This window comes from Danio rerio, chromosome 24 (genome assembly GCF_049306965.1).
Source record: "Danio rerio strain Tuebingen ecotype United States chromosome 24, GRCz12tu, whole genome shotgun sequence".
Lineage (NCBI taxonomy): Eukaryota > Metazoa > Chordata > Actinopteri > Cypriniformes > Danionidae > Danio > Danio rerio.
In genome coordinates, this window is record NC_133199.1 from 37,007,492 (window position 1) to 37,030,178 (window position 22,687).

At 34.9% G+C, this 22,687-nt stretch overlaps 1 protein-coding gene across 4 annotated transcripts in view; it reads right to left on the reverse strand.

The window, feature by feature from the left end:
* Positions 1-22,687, reverse strand: part of LOC100330501 (RALY RNA binding protein like) — a 490,398-nt gene that overhangs the window by 117,223 nt on the left and 350,488 nt on the right. For all 4 annotated transcript variants that reach the window (XM_073940984.1, XM_073940982.1, XM_073940981.1 and 1 more), the window contains one exon: positions 13,182-13,444. In XM_073940984.1, coding sequence (XP_073797085.1) covers positions 13,182-13,437 — 256 coding nt within the window. In that variant the 5' untranslated portion in view covers positions 13,438-13,444. The remainder of the gene's footprint in view (positions 1-13,181; positions 13,445-22,687) is intronic.

The window sequence follows — 22,687 nt, forward strand, 5'->3', positions numbered from 1 at the left end:
TGCTGCACAGTTACTCTGAGAACACGCACTAGGCTACATAAGCTCATTCTTTCCCCCCCAACCCTGTCAGTCAAACACAGATTTGCCAGGTCTCTAAATGCTTCTGGAATGACTGATGCTTTCAATCGCTTTAGTCATGTGACCTGGGTGTTTCGAATTACCTTAGTCACGTGACCCGGATGTTTTGAATCATGCTTTGGTGCAGTGTTTAGAAACACTTGCGATTCAGGATCTTGACACTGAAAACGTCACTATTGTGGAAAAACCCTACTGCCAACTATTCCATCATATTTTTTATGTAGCAGATGCCCTTCCAGCCGCAATCCGGTACTGGGAAACACCCATACACACTTACATTCACACACACTCATACACTACGGTCAGTTTAGTTTATCCAATTCACCTATAGCGCATGTTTTTGAACTGTGGGGAAACCAGAGCACCCGGAGGAAACCCACACCCACACGGGGAGAACAAGCAAACTCCACACAGAATTACCAACAGGCCCAGCCGGGACTCAAACCAGTGGTCTACTTGTTGTGAGGCAATAGTCCTAACCTTTGAGCCACCGTGCTGCTCCCCAACTAAGGTATATTTTAATCAATTGTTACAAAGCAATATGATCATATAAAAGACAGAACAATAAGTTCTGCTTTTATTCTGAATCGTATTATTCCCACTTAGACAATATATCAAACTGAAATTGCACAGCATTTTCAGGCTTGCCTATTAATCAGCATCTTTCTGATAATGTGGCATTAAAACGATCAATTCATTGACAGCAAGAAACAGCACTTGCTTTGTGTAAATTGTCTGAAATGTGTGTCCCGCAGCTCCAGTCGAGCTCACTGCAGGTCTCAGCCTCGCTAATAAAAGATGTCAGTTCAGCAAGATGAGAGCGAGTGCAGATTTAATTGCCAATCAGGAATTTATTTTCCCCTCCGCGTTGAGATTTGCACATCATCTGATAATAATGGGAGAAATAGCTTTCAGCAATACTGACCTTTATCTGACCTTTAAAGTGATGAATAAATGTTAGATTGGTCTCAGTGTTGAGGCTGTTAACACAAAGATGGAGATTCACCTGCACCAACACATGCCAGCAGACCAGCATTTCTGTGTCTATTTCACATCTTAGTCTGTCACAGTCGCTTTCTCTCTCTCACATACACACACACGCACACACATGCACGCACACACACACACACACACACGCACACACACACACACACACACACACACACACACACACCTCAAAGCTACCTAGCTCGAATTAACATTGTTATTGCTACAACTTTAAGCACATGGTATTTAAGTTGTAGCATGTGCAGCCATTTTGTAGCATATGTAGCATGTCCTGAACAGCACGAACCACCATAAACCAGCATGAAAACATATCTTAGCAGCATATAGCAGGAATGCTAAAATGTTTTTTTTTTGAATGCTAAAATGTTAGCATGCTTGTTGGTTGTTGGCTAACATGTCGCTGCCATTAATAATGGTTTTAGCATCTAGTGTGCTTAGCATTTTTATTTCTAGTATGTTTACTATTGGACTAGTTTGAATTAGCATGACCAACCCCTGCTGAAAAATCCAGCTTAAACCAGCCTAGGCTGGTTGGCTGGTTTTAGCTGGTTGACCAGCCTGGTTTTAGAGGGGTTTTGGCCATTTCCAGGCTGGTTTCCAGCCATTTCCAGCCTGGTCTTAGCTGGTCAGGCTGGAAAATGACCAGCTAAAACCAGCTTGACCAGCCTGGTTTAAGCTGGACATGGCTGGTTTTGGCTGGACTCCCAGCCTGGCTAGGCTGGTCAAGCTGGTTTTAGCTGGTCATCTCCCAACCTGACCAGCTAAGAAGGCTGGAAATGGCTGGAAACCAGCCTGGAAATGGCCAAACCCCCTCTAAAACCAGCCTGGTCGACCAGCTAAAACCAGCCAACCAGCCTAGGCTGGTTTAAGCTGGATTTTTCTGTAGGGACATGTTTCTGTCATAGATTATGTTTAAAACATTAATGCTAGCACAAGGTTATCGTGTTGTTGCACAGTGCAGCCATTTTGTATCATGTATTGATTTGTTGCTATGAAGTTTAATATGCTAATATATTAGCATTCTTATTGTTGGCTAACTTGTCTCTACCATAAATTTTATTGTTAGAATCATTCTTGTATGTTTAACACATGGCAATCTTGAAATAGCATGTATGACAACATGTACCTAGCATTTATTAATCATGTTAAAAATGCTATTGCTAACACATTTAAGCACATTGCTATTATGCTGTGGCACATGCAGCCATTTTGTAGAATATGTAGCATGTCCCGAACAGCAGGAACCACCATAAACCCGCATCAAAACTTAACCCATAACAGGGATGCTAAAATGTTAGCATGCTTGATGTTTGTTGGCATGTTGCTGCCATTAATTGATTATTGTTTTTAACATATTGTGTGTTTAACATTTTTATTTCCAGTACGTTTAACATGTGGCTTGCATGGTTATCATGCTGTTGCATGGTGCAGCCATTTTATATCATGTATGACATGCTATGATGTTTAACATGTTAATATGTTAGCATGCTTATTGTTGGCTAACTAATCACTATTATGCTGTTAGCATTTTCTAGTATGTTTATTATTTGGCTAGCTTAACATAGCATGTTTGACAACATGTTCTTAGCATAGATTAATCATGTTTAAAATACTATAGACCTTTTACGCACTTGCGCATTTTTCGAACGGAAATACGTCAATGTAGTGCATTAGAACTTCCTGTTATCATAGCGGTAGATACGAAAAATGGCAGAGTCGAAGAATCACAGTTTCTGTTGTGTTCCAGGCTGTTCGTCTTCTAACCAAAAACAGCCCTACCTTTTATTTCATTCTTTTCCTGTGGATCCAAACCTGAAACCCAAATGGATACAGGCGATCTGAAGAGAGGAAGGGCATAGTTTTCATGTAAAAACAGGTAGCACCTATGTCTGCAGCCAGCACTTCGCTCCGGATGATTACAGTGGTGGCTGCATAATTCGTCTCCTGAAGAGTGATGTTGTCCCGAGCCTATTCCCTTGGAACAACTTTACAGCTCCTTTGAGAAGGGAGTCAGTATATGACAGAACCTACAAACGTCAGTCTAAACAGCTATGCTGTGAAGATAGCGACATGGTGCAGTAAGGATGGATCACGGCTACGTGACACACCCACCTGCATTGAGGTAAAGTTGGTTTTATATTCACACATTCGTTCATTTACAAGTCTCTATATTGTTTACCATGTTACTTTGAATATTCGATCGAAATTAGCATGCAAATATGACTTGAAAACAACATTAACACTGGGTATTTGTTTGTGAACAATGTTGTACTTTGATAGTCATTGGCTGCTAATATGATTTCGCTATTTAGAGTTTGCAAATAATACTTTAAAGAAATTATTTTGTTAAGGGGAAAGTCGGAATGTGCAAATATAAAACCAGCTTTATCTCTGTCCCACCTGCAGGTAAGATTGTTCATAGTGTATTTAGTTAATGCTAGTCAACTATGTGTACCGTTATGCATTTCTACCTGAACAACTTAATGTTAATAATATAAGCTGTTCACGAAACTCAACTAAAAAAATAAAATATATATTTTTAACAATGAAACAATTTATTGCTGTGGCATGTAGTAAATACACTAAGTTTTATCATACTAGCATGTGTGGAAGTATTTAAAACAAGTGTGTTACAACTGGCCCTGTGTTAGGTTCTGCCCCGCTCTTCCCTATTTTAATTGCATGTATTTAATTACTTATTTAATTAACTTCGGAAGACAACTCAGGCTCGCCGAAAACACTCTAGCTGCCATTTCTCCGCCAAAAAAACTCATACCGGAACTGGGTTTACACGTTGTTGGCGTACTTCCGGTTTTTGCGTAAAAGGTCTGTTGCTACACATTTCAGCACATTGTTATCATGTCCCTGTTGAAAAATCCAGCTTAAACCAGCCTAGGCTGGTTGGCTGGTTTTAGCTGGTCGACCAGGCTGGTTTTAGAGGGGTTTTGGCCACTTCCAGGCTGGTTTCCAGCCATTTCCAGCCTGGTCTTAGCTGGTCAGGCTGAAAAATGACCAGCCAAATCAGCCTGGTTTAAGCTGGATATAGCTGGTTTTGGCTGGACTTCCAGCTTGGCTAGGCTGGTCAAGCTGGTTTTAGCTGGTCACCTCCCAGCCTGACCAGCTAAGACCAGGCTGGAAATGGCTGGAAACCAGCCTGGAAGTGGCCAAAACCTTTCTAAAACCAGCCTGGTCGAAGCAGCTTCACATAAACGATCATAGTAAATTGAAACAATGTAGTTCATTTTCTGAGTTTAGGTTCAGTTTAGTTTAGCTCAGTTCAGTGTGGTTTAATAATCATTACTACAAATCCACCGATGGGCACTAGCAAGTCTCCACTGGCCAAGGTCTTGTGCAGAGATTAATGAGACCTTTGTCTCATTAGTTTTAGGCCTTTTGGCAAAAGTCTCAGTTAAGTTTATATGTTTTCAAAGCACTTTACTCATTTTGAACCTTGTTTTAAACAATGACTATCTGAATTGTAATTTTTAGCGTGTGGAATAAACATCAACAAAACTAAAGATTTCTTTACCCATCTCCCACCGTGCAAGTACAAACACACTTTAAAACACACAAAAATACACCTTTACCTGTTGTCATTCTTTCTTGCTTTGTCCATATATCGTAGTGTATACTGTTTAATAATCAATTTAAATTATGTAATATATATATATATATATATATATATATATATATATATATATATATATATATATATATATATATATATATATATATATTTATTTATTTTTTTATTTTTTATTTATTTATTTATTTTTTTTAAAGACGACATTAATTCCAGCACAGTGTGTACAGCCGTACAGCTGCAGGGGCATGTAGCATGTGTTGACATGTTGCTTTAAGGTTTAACATGCTAATATGTTAGCATGTTTATTGTACTGTATATTACCCAACATGTCGCTACCATGAGCTATGTTGTTAATATCTAACTGGTAGCATATGAAAAGCTAGCATAGATTAAAAATGTTATTATGTCAAACATATTATTATTGGGTAGTTGTCAGTATCTAGTTTAGTACACATCTTCTTAAAAGTGTTTAATACATATTATATATTGATTAATTCATCTACATTTATATATACGCATGTGACTTAAAAAAAAAAAACGTACATTGAAAAAACCAAACAAATAAACAAACTAAAATTTGGAATCTGAGGATTAAAAGAAATCTTAATACTGAGAAAATTGCAAATCATTCACAGTGGAGTGAACCGCCAACTTATCCAGCATATGGTTAATGCAGCGGATGCCCTTCCACCTATAATTCACCTATACCACAAGTCTTTGAAGTACCTGGAGTACCTGGAGGAAACCCACACAAATACGGGGAGAACTTGCAAACTCCACACAGAAATGCCAATCGACCCAGCCGGCGCTCAAACAAGTGATCTTCTAGCTGTGAGGCGATCATGTCACCCACTGTGCCCCCGTGACACCAGCTTTAATGCAATGATACTTCATACTTCATAACATGCAGCTTAAGACTGGTTTTACAGTCCATGGCTACATATTATAATATAAATATACATCGCCAACCTGATTTCACCAAGTAGGACTTTCACCTGGATTAACAATAACCCAATCAGAATACATTTTTACCATATATGTTAAGTTTAGGCACTTCTATGTGATTGTTATCCAGCTATTATTTACACTCTGATTTTGGGAATAATTTACAGTTATGGTTGGGTTTAGGGGTAGGGAATGGATGGATTACATTTTCCAAAAAAATTATGTTCCAGGATCAAAAAGATAATAATCCAGGATTACATAGTACTTGGCCAAATCATGACGTGCAAATATACATTTTATAAATAAAATATACGGGTATTACATGAAAAAAGGGTACTAAAAGTAAATCAAAACTATACTGTAACAATATACAGACATATTTCAACACAGACTAACCCAACGCTTCAATCACTGTCTGGTTTTCTAGGAAAAAAATAAATCAACAACCCATGCTATTTTTGTCCTAAATATAATGCCAAAGATTGTTGTAACCCAGTACACTGTAGCGAAATATGTATGTGTGTGTGTGTGTGTGTGTGTGTGTGTGTATCTCCCTGCTGCTTATCAGTACCAAGTGCTGGGCAACATTAATATGTAAGATCCCGCCAGTCTCCTCTCTCTGTCTGATGTAGCTGTGGCTCTTAAAGCAGTGTGAGCCGCATGTTATCACAGCCTGGCAGAATGATGCTATCTGCAGTCTTCCACGAGTTTCCATTAGGGAATTACCAGGTCAGGTTTGGGGGTGGAGGTGGAGGGCTGCGGAGCAAACCTGCCGTAATGAAGGAATTCGCCTGTGTTGTTCGGCCAGAGGAGTCTATCAGCATTTCTACATTCCTCCACTTGCCGGGCCTGCACTATACGAGGAGATTAGGAAAGACACCGGGATCGTACATCAGCCTCTGTGTGCCGCTGACACCAGCCAGAGATAGACCCAAGAGGAATCGCAGCAAAGAGCCTTTCAAAACAGCAGACACAGAAACCAGGCTGTGTGTGTGTGTGTGTGTGTGTGTGTGTGTGTGTGTGTTTGTACTGGCAGAGATTAAACTCAACTGTATCAAGAGGCTGATCGTCACTCATGAGCGTCACTGTCTGCAATGTTATTCACAGTCAATGGATCACATTCATGCCAAATTTGCATAATGCTTCCTGGATGATAATAAAAAAAAATGTCTGGATGCTGAAAATGCAGCTCGGGAGTACTCAATACTCACTTTATTTAATCCAACTGAATGCCAAGAGGATCCTATTGATTGCAGCCTGTGTGCACAGCATTGCATGCTTACTGTTGGCGTCACTTTTTTAATTTACAGGAAAAAAATCAACACTATTCATTCATTCATTTTCCTTCGGTTAATTCCCTTTATTCATCAGCGGTTGCCAAAGCGGAAGGAACCGCCAGTTGATCCTGCATATGTTTTACACAGTGGATGCCCTTTCAGCTGCAACAAAGTACGGGGAAACACTCATATTCATTCATAAACACACTCAAACACTACGGCTAATGCAGTTTACCCAGTTCATCAATACACTGAAAAAAGTGTTGCATGCATAACTGTTGCAAACAATTTATTTGTGTTGAATTCAAACAAACAAATTAAGTTTAACAATGTTCAACTTAATTTGTTTGTTTAAATTCAACACAAATAAATGTTTACAACCACTTAACGTAAAAAAAATTGAGTAAATCCAAGGAATCATCTCTGAATAATTTTTTTCAGTGTAGAGCATGTCTTTGGAATGTGGTGGAAACCGGAGCACCCAGAGTAAACCCACACCAACACGAAGAGAACATGCAAACTTCACACAGAAATGCCAACTGATCGAGCTGGGACTCAAACTAGCGACCATCTTGCTGTGAGGGGTAAGTGATGTTATAAAGTCCATTTAAAGAAGTACCTGACTCTCCTTGCGTCCGAAATGCGACCTCCGGTAGACTGTTGCAGACTCTGAAATGAGATGCTGATTCAGAGTTCCACATGAGGTGGTTATTAATAAGCAATTTCTATAAATATTATGAATGTAAACATTAGGTGAGCAGGTTATATTGTAACCCTGTATCCTATCAACACGGTACGTGACAAGATTTGCAGTGATAAGCAATTTGGCTGTTTGCACCAGATGAAACACGACAGAAATTTAAATACAGCAGAGGGCCGGAGTGGGACTCCTTTTCAGCCCTGGAGTTTCAAGCCTTAGACCGGCCCACCTCAGTTCAAGAGAAGTTCAATTAAAATAACATCACTTCCAATTTAGTTTTTAATGACACTATCACGTCTATTTTAAGGAAACAGCTACTTTAGAACTTCAAATGTTTTTCGTAAATATGAGAACATTAGCGGGCAAAGCAGTGGCGCAGTAGGTAGTGCTGTCGCCTTTACAGCAAGAAGGTCGCTGGTTCGATCCTTGGCTCTGTTGGCGTTTCTGTGTGGAGTTTGCATGTTCTCCCTGCATTCGCATGGGTTTCCTTCGGGTGCTCTGGTTTCCCCCACTGTCCAAAGACATGCGGTACAGGTGAATGTGTGTGAGGATGTTTCCCAGAGATGGGTTGCGGCTGGAAGGGCATTCGCTGCGTAAAAACTTGCTGGATAAGTTGGCGGTTCATTCTGGTGTGGCGACCCCAGATTGGTAAAGGGACTAAGCCGACAAGAAAACAAATAAATGAATGAGAACATTAAAGGCTAGCTAAATCTAAATCCCCAACACTATTCTTTAAAACATCTCATATATATATATATATATATATATATATATATATATATATATATATATATATATATATATATATATATATATATATATATATATATATATATATATACTCAAACAATAATATCCCTCCATCCATTTCTTTCTACTTTGGTTGTGGGGGCAGCAGTCTTAGGACAGAATCACAAGATATAAATAATAACATAAACAATTACATTTTTAAAATATATTTTAGTTAACTGATTTAATTTTACTGACTCATTTGCATTAGGAATATGTGTAAATAATTTAAATAGTGAGTTTTGATTTCATGTTGACTTTAAAATCTAATAAAATGTCCTATTTTAGCAGAAATCCCCTTCTGTGGCGCAGTTGCACATGTTTTCAGCCTGACCTCCAGCAAAATGTTATCTTAGAGGGCCCTCTGTGGCCATTCCTAATGAGGGTCCCCTGGCTATATTTTGCATTATGTATAAAATGATTTCCATTGCAAAATAAAAGCATGTTTGTTTTTTTAAAGCAGGTCAATGGTATAATGAGGATGGAGAGAATGGTAAGTAATGTGTCAGGCCTCCTGTTTTAATGCTGCTGCTCTCAGGAGGTTACAGACATGAGAGTCTTATTGCTGAATTTTATACTCATTTAAACAATGAATGTTGACTGGTTATTGATTACACAGCCAATACACACTGTAAAAAATCGAAGTTAGACATGCTGCTTCACATCAGAGACCAAAAAACAAAATGGTAGAATCTCAATGAAAATTGAAGTGTGGGTTTTCTGTCAACAAATAAAAAAGAGAAAAAATAATAAATTGTTTTTTCTCCCTGTTTCTGACATTGGTTCAGCCGTTCTTGGTTTTTATATACAGTATAAACAGCTGTATTTTGTTTAGTTTATATATGATAATGATGATGAGGACGATGAAGGTGAGTTATAAGGAAATTATAATAAACCAGAAAAAATTATAACTGTTTTTAAAAAGAGTAAAGTAAAAGTATGTACCTAACCAAACAAATGAATGAATAAACAAATGAACAATTGAATGAATAGATGGATGAATGACTGAATGACTGAATGACTGAATGACTGACTGACTGACTGACTGACTGAATGAATGAATGAATGAATGAATGAAAAAGAACTAATAAATAAAAGAATAAATGAATAAATAAACAGACGGATGAATGAATGAACAAACTAATGGATAAATAAATTGACAAATGAATGATTGGACAATATAATAATATATATATATTGAAATAAAAGTATGTACTAAAACAAAAACAAGAATTGAATGAATGAATAAATAAATAAATTAACAAAAAACTGAATAACTATATGAACAAATGGAAGAATGAATGAATGAATAAATGAATGAATAATTAAATAAATGAATGAATGAAATAATTAATTAATTATTTAATGCACAATAGAATTTTAAATAAAGTGTAACAAAAGTATGTACTGAACCAACTAACGGAATGAATGAATGAATGAATGATTAAAAAATTGAATGAATGAATAAATTAATGAATGGAAGAATGAATGAATTAAATAATTAATTAATTAACAAATGAATGACTAAAAAAGAATGAACAGATGAATAAATGGACAAATTAATAGATGAATAAATTGACGAATGAATAAATGAATGGATAATAGAATTTTAAATAGAGTGAAATGAAAGTAGGTACTGACCCAACCCATGACCCATGGACGAATGAACAGAATGGATAAATGAATTGATGAATGAATGAACGAATTAACAATATCATTTTAAATAGAGTAATATAAAAGTATGTACTGGACCAAGCAAAATAAATGAATGAATGAATAAACAAATGAATAAATAAACGAGCGAACGGAAGGACAATATCATTTTAAATAGAGAAAAATGAAATGGTGTTCTGAGCCAACCAAATAAATAAATGAACGAATAAACTAATGAACAATTGAATGAATGAATAAATGAATGAATGAATGAATGAATGATTGAATAGATAAATGAATGAACTAATGAATTTAATAATCAATTAACAAATTAATTAATATATTAATGAATGAATAGACCAATAAATAGACAAATAATTGGATAAATGAATTGATAAATGAATAAATGGTTGATAGAATTTTAAATAGAGTAAAATATAAGTATGTGGTTAACCAACCAACCAAATAAATGAGTGAATGAATGGATGAATGAATTAACGAATGAAAAAATGAATTAATAAATGCATAGATGAATGAAGGAACAAATGAATGAATGGATTAATGAATTAATTATTGAATAATAATAATCAACCAGCAACATATTTGTTTGTTTGTTTGATTTTCAATGGTTTCCTAAAGCATTTGTATAAACTAATGCATGAATGAATGAATGAATTTTTTTAAAACAGCAAAATAGGCCTACATACATACATACATACATACATACATGCATATTAATGTATTTATTTTTGTATGCTTGTTAGTGTTTCACCATAACTAAATAAACACAGTCTTTCAAAAACAGCAGGAATATACTGTACAGTAACTATTAAATAATTCATTTATTCAGAGTTTCTAAATAAATAAATGTGGTATTTATAAAACAGTAAGATCATATTTATATGTATTTATTTAATAATTAATTCACCCATTAATTCAATTTAGTTGCTTCTTTCAGTCTTTGACGCTGGTAAAATACAAACATACTCTACGTAAACACATACATAATAATAAACCTGCTACTTTAAAAACACCATAAGGCCTTCATGTGCGCATTAAACTCAGAGAGGAACTTTTTACCATCAAAATAAATTACACACTTCTTTTTACACATTCCTTGCTGCCATAGTCTTCAAGTATCTTTACAGTAAAGCCCAAAATAAAGGATATGTCACTTTTGCGGCACAGCAGTGACACATGCAGCACAACGCTTGTCTCTTCCACCAACTGTCAAAACACTGAAAAACACTTTGCATGTCCAAGAATCACAAAGCCAAATCAAACGCTCTCCCGATCCGCCTCAGGCAGTGCAGGCCCTGTGAGCATCTGTCAGCCTCACACAAAGCAAGAGAGCACTTTTATCCACCCTTTTTTCCTACAGACCATAAAGCTTTGTGTGAATTAAGGAATAAACTCTGTTGCACACTGCAAACAATCAGTGAAGTGTTTTTAAAAAGCTGTGTACAAAGGTGTATTCACCTCCTACTAGGAAACATATTAGAATTTACAAATGACTCTTAGCAGACCATGAAAATCTCAAAAACAAATCTTTCCACAGCAATTTTTTGGATATATAATCAATATTACTGTACTAGTGGGAATACGAAGAGAAAATAATCTGAAGGAACAAAACACAGTGAACTCAAAAGCACTTTGGCCATAAAGGTTCTAGTGAGGCTATTGTTAGTTTGGTTTATGAATTGTTCAATGCCATATCAGTATTGGGGATAATTACATGGCAAAAACAAAATGAACATCCTACTTATAATTTATACATTTCAGATACTACTACTCCTTTAATGTCTAGTTATAGGGATGGTTCACCTAAAACTAAATATTTTCTCTGTATTTACTCACCCTCCAAGTGCTTTCAAGTGAGTTTCTTTTTTTTCTACTGAACACAAAAATATATTTTAAGGAAAGCTGTAACCATTGACTTTCATATGTATAAAAAAACTAAAATACAATGGAAGTGGATGGTTACAGGTTTCTAGCATTCATCAAAATATCTTCTTTTGTGCTCAACACAAGAAAGTAAGTTAAACAATGGCAGGACTTTCATTTTGAGGTGAACTAACCCTTTAAAACTCTACTTTGAGATCAGGTGTGTTTTCATATAAATAAAAATACAATGGAGGTCAATGGTTAAAGGTTTCCAGCATTCCTCAAAATATCGTCTTTTGTGTTTAATAAAATAAAAAACTAATTAAATAATCACAGGATTTTAATTTTTAGATAAACTGACCTTTTAAAACACTACTTGAGATTAGGTGTGTTTTAATGAAAAAAAAATACAATGGAAGTCAGTGGTTACAGGTTTCCAGCATTCCTCAAAATATCTTCTTCTGTGTTCAATAGAAGAAAGAAACTAATCAAATAATGACAGGTTTTCGTTTTTCGATGAAATATTTCTTTAAAACACTACTGTGAGATTACTGTAGGTGTTTTAATGAAAAAAAAATACAAATATGGAAGTCAATAGTTACAGGTTTCCAGCATTCATCAAAATATCTTCTTTTGTCTTCACAAATAATTAAATAAATAATGACAGAATTTTCATTTTTAGGTGAACTAACCCTTTAAATTTAGGTGTGTTTTCATAAAAAGAAATATATACAATACAGTAGAAGTCAATGGTTACAGGTTTCCAGCATTCCTCAAAATATCTTCTTATGTGCTCAACAGGAGAAACTAATCAAACAATGACAGGATTTTTATTTTGAGGTGAAATAACCTTTTAAAACACTGTGAAACAAATGCAGTGGAAGTAAAAAGATAACAGATTTCCAGCATTCCTCAAAATATCTTCTTTAGTGTTCAATAGAAGAAAGAAACTAATCAAACATTGACAAGATTTTTTATTTTTTAGATGAACTATTTAATACACTATTGTGAGATTAGGTGTGTTTTCATGAAGGAAAAAATAAAGACCAAAGAAAAAAAAAACTCCCCAAGAGTTTCCATTATCCATATGTATTATTTATAACACCTTTATTATTTGAAGTGAATAGCTTAACTTGTTTTGAATGGAAGCTCCCTAAACAGGAAGGGAATCCATAATTTGATACACGGTCATCATGTGCAGAAAAAGGTAGATTAATTAAAGCACCAGCTTTAATAAAAGAAAAGAAAACCAGGCACTCACCCAGCGGCTGTCCTGCGATTATCCTGGCGTTTTCTCCAGCTACGGCGGCCCTTGCGTTCCTTTCGCTAATGTACTGGACGAAAGCGTAACCCTTGTGCACCGAACAGCCCACGATCTTGCCGTACTTGGCGAAGATGACCTCGATGTCGCTCTTCTTCACGATGGCGGTGTTGAGGTTGCCGATAAAGACCCGAGAGTTGAGGGAGCGCGGGTCGTTCTTGTTAGTGACATTGCTGGTCTGAGTCTTGCCGGTCATTATTCTCCTGCGAAGCACAGACATGATGGGGACGACATCAAACACACCTGATACAGATAATGTTTTTATATGTGGATATTTTAATCCAAAAGTCTGATGCAAACTGGTTATGCTAAAGCAGGGGTCACCAACTTTAATGATTTTGAGAGCTACTTATTGGGTATTATTATGAATGTGGAGGGCTACCAGTTTGATAAACACTTCTCAAATAACACATTTGCTCAATTTACTTTTAATTATACTTTATGTATTTGATAATAATTAATGATATTCATCCATGTGAAGACACTGATCGTGTTAATGATTCTCACAAAAGTTATCAGCAATGATTTAACAGGGTAGGAAATACCCTGTATTTAATGTTGGTGACCCCTGTGCTAAAGGGTCAAGGTGTCTGCATCAAAATACATGTGTAAAAAGGGAATATGTGAAGTAGGAAAGCTAGGATCTACTTTATTGTTTCTTAAATGTAGATTTTGTGAAAATAAGATGTCAAAATATGTGTAAAATTAGGCATTATTGATATATTTATTTTTACAACAGTTCTGTCTGTTTCTCAAATCTGATTGGCTGATAGCAGTGTGGTATTCTGCAATAACAGCACTTATACAGCCACCTCATCCTTCTGTATTACTCCGCCCACAGTGAGTGACAGCAGATCAATGAATTCACTACAGCTTGACAAATATTACAGCTGTTGGACAACATAATGTACTTTTAATGATTTTTATGTGAGAATGTAGTTGTATAAATTGCAACTATGCAGTTTATTTATAAGGATAGTGCCTATTTTAAATAGTTATCATTTCTGAGATTTATAACGTCTGCATCCATCAGCCTATCATACTGAGCAGAGCAAAGTTGGTTGATGTTTTGCTACAAGATAGTGACAGAGACTGTATAATAAGCCCTTAGAGCAGGTTCCCAACAGGGGGGTCGCAGCCCTCAAGGGGGCCTCAGTGAGCTTTGTGGGGGGTTGTGTCATATTAAAAAAAAAAAAAATCTTAGAAGTGGACAATTAGGAGAATGATCATGTTGTCTTAGTTAATTTTATTTTATAGCTCAGTGGTTCTCAACCACCGGTCCTAGAATCAGTTGGTAGCGGGCCGCACAAGAAATCATTCATTATTTCTTTTTTGTTTATAATCTGAGTCTGAACAATCTTTTATTTAAAAGAGAGGTCTTTTACTTTGAAAAATTACCGTATTCTCTCGCCCAAATTTAACCCACAAGCAGCAAAATGAGTAATGTCGAGTTCAGACTGCATGATTTTCAAAGTAGTCGTGTCACATATGTTTTCACACTGCATGACTATCTGGGCTCGTGTTTCGTCGCTGCTTTGTTTACACTGCAAGATGGATCAGCGATAGGGGTTTTCACATTGCAAGACTTTACTATAGGAAGAATCGCCGACAACTTCGTCTAAACAACGTCTGACAGCCAAAAAGACATAGTATATCTTTTGTTATTAACTACATAACGAGAAAGAAGCCATTAATGGGGTAGAAAATGTACATATTGGCTCACCTGGGTTTGAAGGGAATTAGCCATTTCTCCTCAACTTAAGTTGACAATAAATTAATTTCATATAATTAATTTAAATAAATAAATTAACTTTTTTTAACTTTCTGTCAGTCTGAACTAGGCATAAGAAACAGACTTCTTTAGAAAGTTTCTTTGCTAAGAGAAAAGGGCCCGCAAACAGCCAAGGAATAGATCTGCAACCCACTTGTCAACAATCAGGCGAATCCACCATGTCTGTGCAAGAAGATCATCTGATGGAGATCACAAATGCCAACTTATCCAGCATACGTTTTACACTGTGGATGCCCTTCCAACTGTAACCCATCTCTGGGAAAAATTAGGCTATTATTTGTGCATAAACATATGTAGATATAGTAATAATCATACCGTTTGTTTGAAAACAATATTTTTTTGTCATCATTACTGCAAACTTATATGAGCGATTATGTCATTAAATGTGGAGGGGGGCTTTACTATATTTTCCGGAGAAAAAGGGGCTCTCAGGCAAAAAAAAAAAAAGGTTGGGATCCACTGCCTTAGAGGACAAAAAATAAGCATAATTTAAAACTACAACTGATTAAATCATTACAAAACAGGTAAGTGACTTTCTGGTAGTGTTTCTGGTAGTGCTTGCTTTGCTTTGGCTTGTTTCAGGGTTAAATAGGGACATCACGACTGCAACAAAGAAACACAGGGAAAGCTCTATAAACTGATGGCATTTCATGCTGTTCAGCTTCATAATCTTAAAATATGAGAAAAATCTGCTGTTTTGTCATCACTTTAGGTATTAAGCTAGATAATCATTCAAACACTAGCTCTAAAGTGGCGTTTGTGAAGCAGCAACAGTTTCAGCTGTTCAGACGTCAGTTGCAGATGTGAATGAATGGTGGAAGAAAGTAGTTCCTCATACAAAAGGGTTTTTAGACTCTCAGTGTTTGATTTTCTTTTTTATATGCACGATTATGCCGTCGAACTGTTGTATAAATGCAATATCACCCAAGTAGCAGTGCAATGTAGCTGTATTGTGGTGGGACACAATGCACACCTCCCACCTGTGACAATATACAGCCAGATCGCACTGCTCCTCGTGTGATATTGCTCATGTAAAGATGAAACCAAATACTTATTCTGACCTGTACTTCAAATATAAAACAGAATGAATGATTACACACTGTCACCCACAAACACACATGTACACACACAAATAAAAATCTTGCTGCCTTTTTTGTTGTTTATTCAAGTAAACTTTTCTAGTCATCTCAAACTGCGTCAGTTAAAAATACTTTAACTTATTTATATTTATATTTATACTTATATAAATTTACTGATATAAAGTATATAAAATTTACTTGTAAAAAATACTTATATAAATTTATATTTATACTTATACTTATTTATATTTAACTTTATATATACAATATTTAACAAAAAAGAAAGTAAACCCGATTAACTGATTAAATTAGGTAACAAAAATATTTGTTGTCATTCGTTTTTATCTTATCATTTTTTACTTTTATCAAAATCCAAGAGGTTGCCAACTTCCTGCTGGCAAGTGTTAAAAATCTAGGCTTTAAAAGAAAGCGGTATAGTATAAATGAGAATTAATTACTGCATGAATTTCACTATTGTAAAATATTATTCCAACATGATGAGTTCTACAAAAGCAAATAGTGTAAAACAGGCAAGTTTATCAGTCATTTTTAAAAGGCAGTTTCCCTATGGAGAACATAAATGGAGGTTTTACTCCCAGTTACGCTCTATTTAAACTCTCCACCAAAACCGGAGCAAACTTTCTGGAGCAAAAATGCTCACAGTATGTACATCGACCCTGACTCAACCTTCACATCTTATAAAGATTTTGGGATAAGATACTGTACTGTTTTCTTATCACGATGAAAGAACAGCAATTGCAGAGATAACCAAAATTAAATTGCCGTCTTATGATATATATACCTTGATTCTTAAAAAAGATTGCACTGTCTTAACATCCAGGCCAAGTGCTCTGCCTAATGTTGGCATGATTGGCTAAAAATCTTTTTGATCAATATACTAAACAAACACTCTACTTTTTAGGAAATAGGCTCATTTTACAACCGCCAACCTGATACCACCAATGTTCCTGGATTAACATCTATGTTGATCCTGGAACAACATTATCAGTCAATAAGAATTAAGTATTATGTTTACTGTTTATGTTGAGTTTAGGCTTGCAGCTTATACATGAGTGTTGTTCAACTATTATTCTCCTCTGATTTTTGGAAATAATGTACGGTTATGGTTAGGTTTAGAGGTAGGGAATAGGTATGGAGTACATTTTCGAACATAAATGATGTTCCAGGATCAACATACTGTAGGTGTTAATCCAAGATCGCATCATACTTGGCAAAATCATGGCGTGCTTTTACATCTCCCCTAGAGTTTAACAGTTTTACCATGTATTAATCAATTCAGCCAATCTCCAGGTCTAATGGGAACACTCCTAACTAAGCTTAGCTTAAATCATTGAATCAATTTAGACTATTAGCAGCTCACAATGATATTGCAAAGCACCTTAAAATAGTTCCCTAGCTAGATAAGTAGGTAACATGGTTGCATAATATCATTGCGCCAGCTGCAGCCACGGCACAGCCAAATTCCTTGATTATTATGCTGTAATAAAAGTACAGTTCCTACCCATATTAACCAAGAGAATAGCAACTTTTCATTGTCCGTCAGTCTTAGTACAAACTACAGAAGACTATTATCAAACCTTTTTTTAGAGTGAGATCCCAATGGACTAATTTTTAAACACTTGTAAAAACTGCTAAATTTAGCTAATAATAGTCCCTCATTAAAAACCACTACAAAAAATGCTACATCATACTTTATTTTAAATTTTGATAACATTACCCAATGACAGTCTGTCTAGTGTAAGTGGCCAAAAAAAAAAAAAAGCTTTTTACAGCACTTCTGTTATAATGTTGTTTTCTTGTGGTTACACGCATGAGCACTGTGTAAATACAGAATACAGTTTTGTGCTGCTTGCAATATGATCCACCAGAAACAAGAAGGATACCCAAGGAAACTTGAAGGCTCATACCATTTTGAGCTGAAAACAAACAGCGTTCATTCAAAATACTGTACATTGCAAAACAACTTTTCAAGTCAATAATCTGTTGAATGTGCTTGTGCCTCCATGAATAACTACCGCAGATGACATCACATGTGACGGCATGTTGAATAAGTAGTTTAATTTATTCTATCTATCTATCTATCTATCTATCTATCTATCTATCTATCTATCTATCTATCTATCTATCTATCTATCTATCTATCTATCTATCTATCTATCTATCTATCTATCTATCTATCTATCTATCTATCTATCTATCTACAGTAGAAGACAGAATTATTAGCCCCCCTGAATTATTAGCCCCTCTGTTTATTTTCCCCTAATTTCTGTCCAAAGGAAAGCAGATTTCTTCAACACATTTCAAAACAAACTAGTTTTAATAACTTATTACTAATAATTGAGTTTTTTATCTTTGCCATGATGACAGTAAATAATATTTGACTAGATATTTTTCAAGACACTTCTATACTGCTTAAAGCGGCATTTAAAAGCTTAACAAGATTAAATAGGTTAACTAGGCAGGTTAGGGTAATTAGGCAAGTCATTGTATAACGATGGTTTGTTATTTAGACAGTCGAAAAATATAGCTTAAAGGGGCTAATAATTTTGACCTTAAAATGGGTTTTAAAAATAAAAAAAACTGCTTTTATTCTGCTGAAATAAAACAAATAAGACTTTTTCCAGAAGAAAAAATATTTTCAGACATACTGTGAAAATTTCCTTGCTCTGTTAAATATCATTTGGGAAATATTTAAAAAAGAAAAAAATCAGGGGGGGGGGGGGGGGGTAATTATTCTGATTTCAACTGTCTATCTATCTGTCTTTCTGTCTGTCTGTCTTTCTATCTATACCTTTCTCTATATAGATGAAAGTTAAATAAACATGATAAACTAAACGAATAAAGTAGATTTGCAATATTGGGTAAGTGTTTTATATGATCTTCATAATAAATTCATTAGTAGCATGGATGGCCACTGGTCACATTTAAGACAAAGTGACTTAATTTGTTAATACACATCCTCATATGTTTCTGTTACAGTAATTCTTTAAATGAAAGTGATGAGAGTTTCCTGATTGCTGGGCGAGATTGCTGTTTCCCTCAGGGTTGGGAAACATACGATGGCGGGCCAAATAAAGGTTATCATTAGCCAACTTTGGCCTGCTAAAGAATAACAATGTGTGCTAGGAAAATAAACGCTCTAATAGTGTATTTTACATACATTACAAACAAGAGCAAACAATAAAAATTAAACAATTTAAGTTTAAGTACAATAAAATAAATTTTTCCAGTCTTCTTTGCTCGTATTTATGAAGGTTGGCAATAATAGTGGAAAGCCCTGTATGTGAGGATATGAATGAGGGCTGGTGAGAGATGTGTGTGTGTTTATTTGCATCTATAAATGTGTGAGAATATGAGCAATCTCTACACGCCTTCTGACAGTGTGAAGGTGAGAAAGCAAGCGAGTAAATGAAGGCCTCAGGTTTATGCAGGCTCCGCATTCCTCAGTGAACACACAGTCAGTCAGTCTTTACATCACAGAACAGCAGTGAAATCCTCCCATTGGGTGTCATCCAGCTCCCTGTCTCCCCACCACACACACAGAGAGACAGTGAGTGCTATTGTCTGAGACAGAGATGCATTATGTTCTGTCTCTCAGGCTGTCAGTGGACTACTCTCACAAGACAGCAAGACTGAACAGGCCGCTCCATGGAGACACTAGTGGGACAGTGTGTCGGAATCAAACGCAATGACCGAATACGACATCTGGAGTTGCCCAAAATATATACTTGATGTTTGTTGTGCAGCAGGATTAAAAGGTTTGGGTTGATGATGGGTCAGTCACGCTGAAAGAGCTCAGAAAGTTACAGTAAATATCTGATTCACTGGTGTTTACATTTTTAAAATTGCTTAATAATATAATGATTTCAATATGCAAATCAGAATTATTTATCCTTTTGTGAATTTCTTTTCTTTTTTAAATATTTCCTGAATGATGTGTCACACACATCATGTGATTCACAGTATTTCCTATAATATTTTTTCTTCTGGAGAAAGTCTTCTTGGTTAGAATAAAATAAGTTTTTAATTTTAAAAACATTTTAAGGTCAATATTATTAGGCCCTTTAAGCAATATTTTTTTTCTATAGTCCACAGAACAAACCGTTATTATACAATTATTTGCCTTATTACCCTAACCTGGCTAATTAAAGTTAGCCTTTAAATGTCACTTTAAACTTAATACTACACTGTAAAAAAAATCCAGATTTTCACAACATGCTACTGTAATTTTTCACAGTAATCTACATTAGCAGCACTTCACAAGATTTAACTGTAAAAATTCACAGTAATGAGTTGAATTCAGAGTTTTATTGTAAAATTAATAAAATTCGCATGAGTACAGCAAATTACTGTAAAATGGGCTATATATTTTGCATGTTAATTATAAAAAATTCTACTTTTTTTATTTTATTCAACATAGACATTAATACAAATGAACTTGTATGCTAGTATTGGCACTTTTTTCATATTTAGAAATAATGTTATTGCAGCCCCCAAAACAATTTGGTTACATCTAAAAAAATAACTTGAAAGAAAATCATTCTGTTTTGAAATGACATGAATGTCAGTAAATTTTCATTTGTGGGTGCAATGCAACTTTATTTAATTTTATAAGGTTAACATAATTTTTAATGAACATAAATGTGTGCTTAGCCAAAAATGTAATAAACTATAGAACAAAAGTAATTGATTCATAAAACCAAACACGATGGGCCCAATTATAATCCCGGCGCAATGCGGCACAAGGCGCAACGCAATTGATGTTTGCCAGTTTCAGCTTGGCGCAAGAGTCGTTTTGATGTTTTGCACCATGCTGTTCAATTAGCAAATGCATTTGTGCTTATATGTGCGCCCATAGGCGTTCTGCTCTAAAAAAAGGAGACATGGGTAAGCACATTGCTGGCGCGTAGCTATTTTGAGAAACTATAATAGATTGTTCAATAGACCAAAGCAAAGCCAGTCTAAAGTCCAGCACAGAGTGCTTTAGTTATGCGCCTCGCTTACACATTGCTTAAAACAGACAGGATGTACAGCAATTCGCAAACATCTTTACATAGGACAAAGAGTTAAAATATTAGGGATATATATATATATATATATATATATATATATATATATATATATATATATATATATATATATATATATATATATATATATATATATATATATATATATATATATATATATATATATATACAGTTGAAGTCAGAATTATTAGCCCCCCTTCGAATTATTTTATTTTTTTATTTTAATATTTCCCAATTATGTTTAACAGAGCAAGGGGATTTTCACAGTATGTCTAATAATATTTTTTCTTCTGGAGAAAGTCTTATTTGTTTTATTTCAGCAAGAATAAAAGCAGTTTTAATTTTTTTAAACACCATTTTAGGGACAAAAATATTAGCCCTTTTAAGCTATTTTTTTTTCTCGATAGTCTACAGAACAAACCGTCGTTATACAAAAATTTGCTAATTACCCTAACCTGCCTAGTTAACCTAATTAACCTAGTTAAGCCTTTAAATGTCACTTTAAGCTGTATAGAAGTGTCTTGAAAAATATCTAGTAAAATATTAATTACTCTCATCATGGCAAAGATAAAATAAATCCATTATTAGAAATGAGTTGAAGGAATGTGCTTTCCATTAAATAGAAATTGGGGAAAAAATAAACAAGCCATCTAATAATTCAGGGGGGCTAATAATTCTGACTTCAACTGTATGTATGATATAAATATAAAGGATTAAAATATTACAAAACATTATTTTCTCGCCTACAAAAATATAAAAAACATATTTTCATGTCTTCTTCATCTCGGGGGGATTTTTCAGTTTATTCATAACAATTTGCTTTTGTATAATGTTATTATTATTAGCAGTATTATTTATATATGCACATTTATATTTGTTTTATTAAAAACAAGCTTAGATTTGCCCACCTGTCAGGTTTTAGACCATATGGGGATCAACATCAGTATTAGGATATAACTCAGTTGTTTGACCACACTTCGTTATTATTGTTCATTTATTCGTTTGCTGGAAATTAGAACTGAATTTAGAAATAGATTTGAAACAAATTTTTGCGCTTAATAAAATTAATTCTTTCTAGGCTAATGGATGTCTGTGCATACAAGAAGTTTCCCTTTCCACGAGAGTGAAAGTGAAAGTAAATAATGAGGAGGCTTATCTCTCATTCTCGCGCTGTAGATGCTCAGTTTAACTGTTTTCTCACTAGTGAAGTGTTCAGTTTTTCCACTTACAAAGTTCACCATCATGTAAATAGCAAATGCGCTATGGCGCAATGCAACTGACTCTTAAAGGAATTGGAGATGAGACTCTGATTGGTTTATTATCAAAACACACCCATAACTCATTAGAAAAAATAAGCTCAACCCTTTTAGACCATGCGCCATGGCGCAAAGCAAATTTTCCATCCTTAAATTAGCAAAAGTGGATTTCGATATGCCCGTATTGCTTTTGCTCCCTGTGCTTTGCACTTTGCGCATGGATTGTCAAAATAGAGCCCAATGACTTGAAAGTCAGGGTAAATTTAAA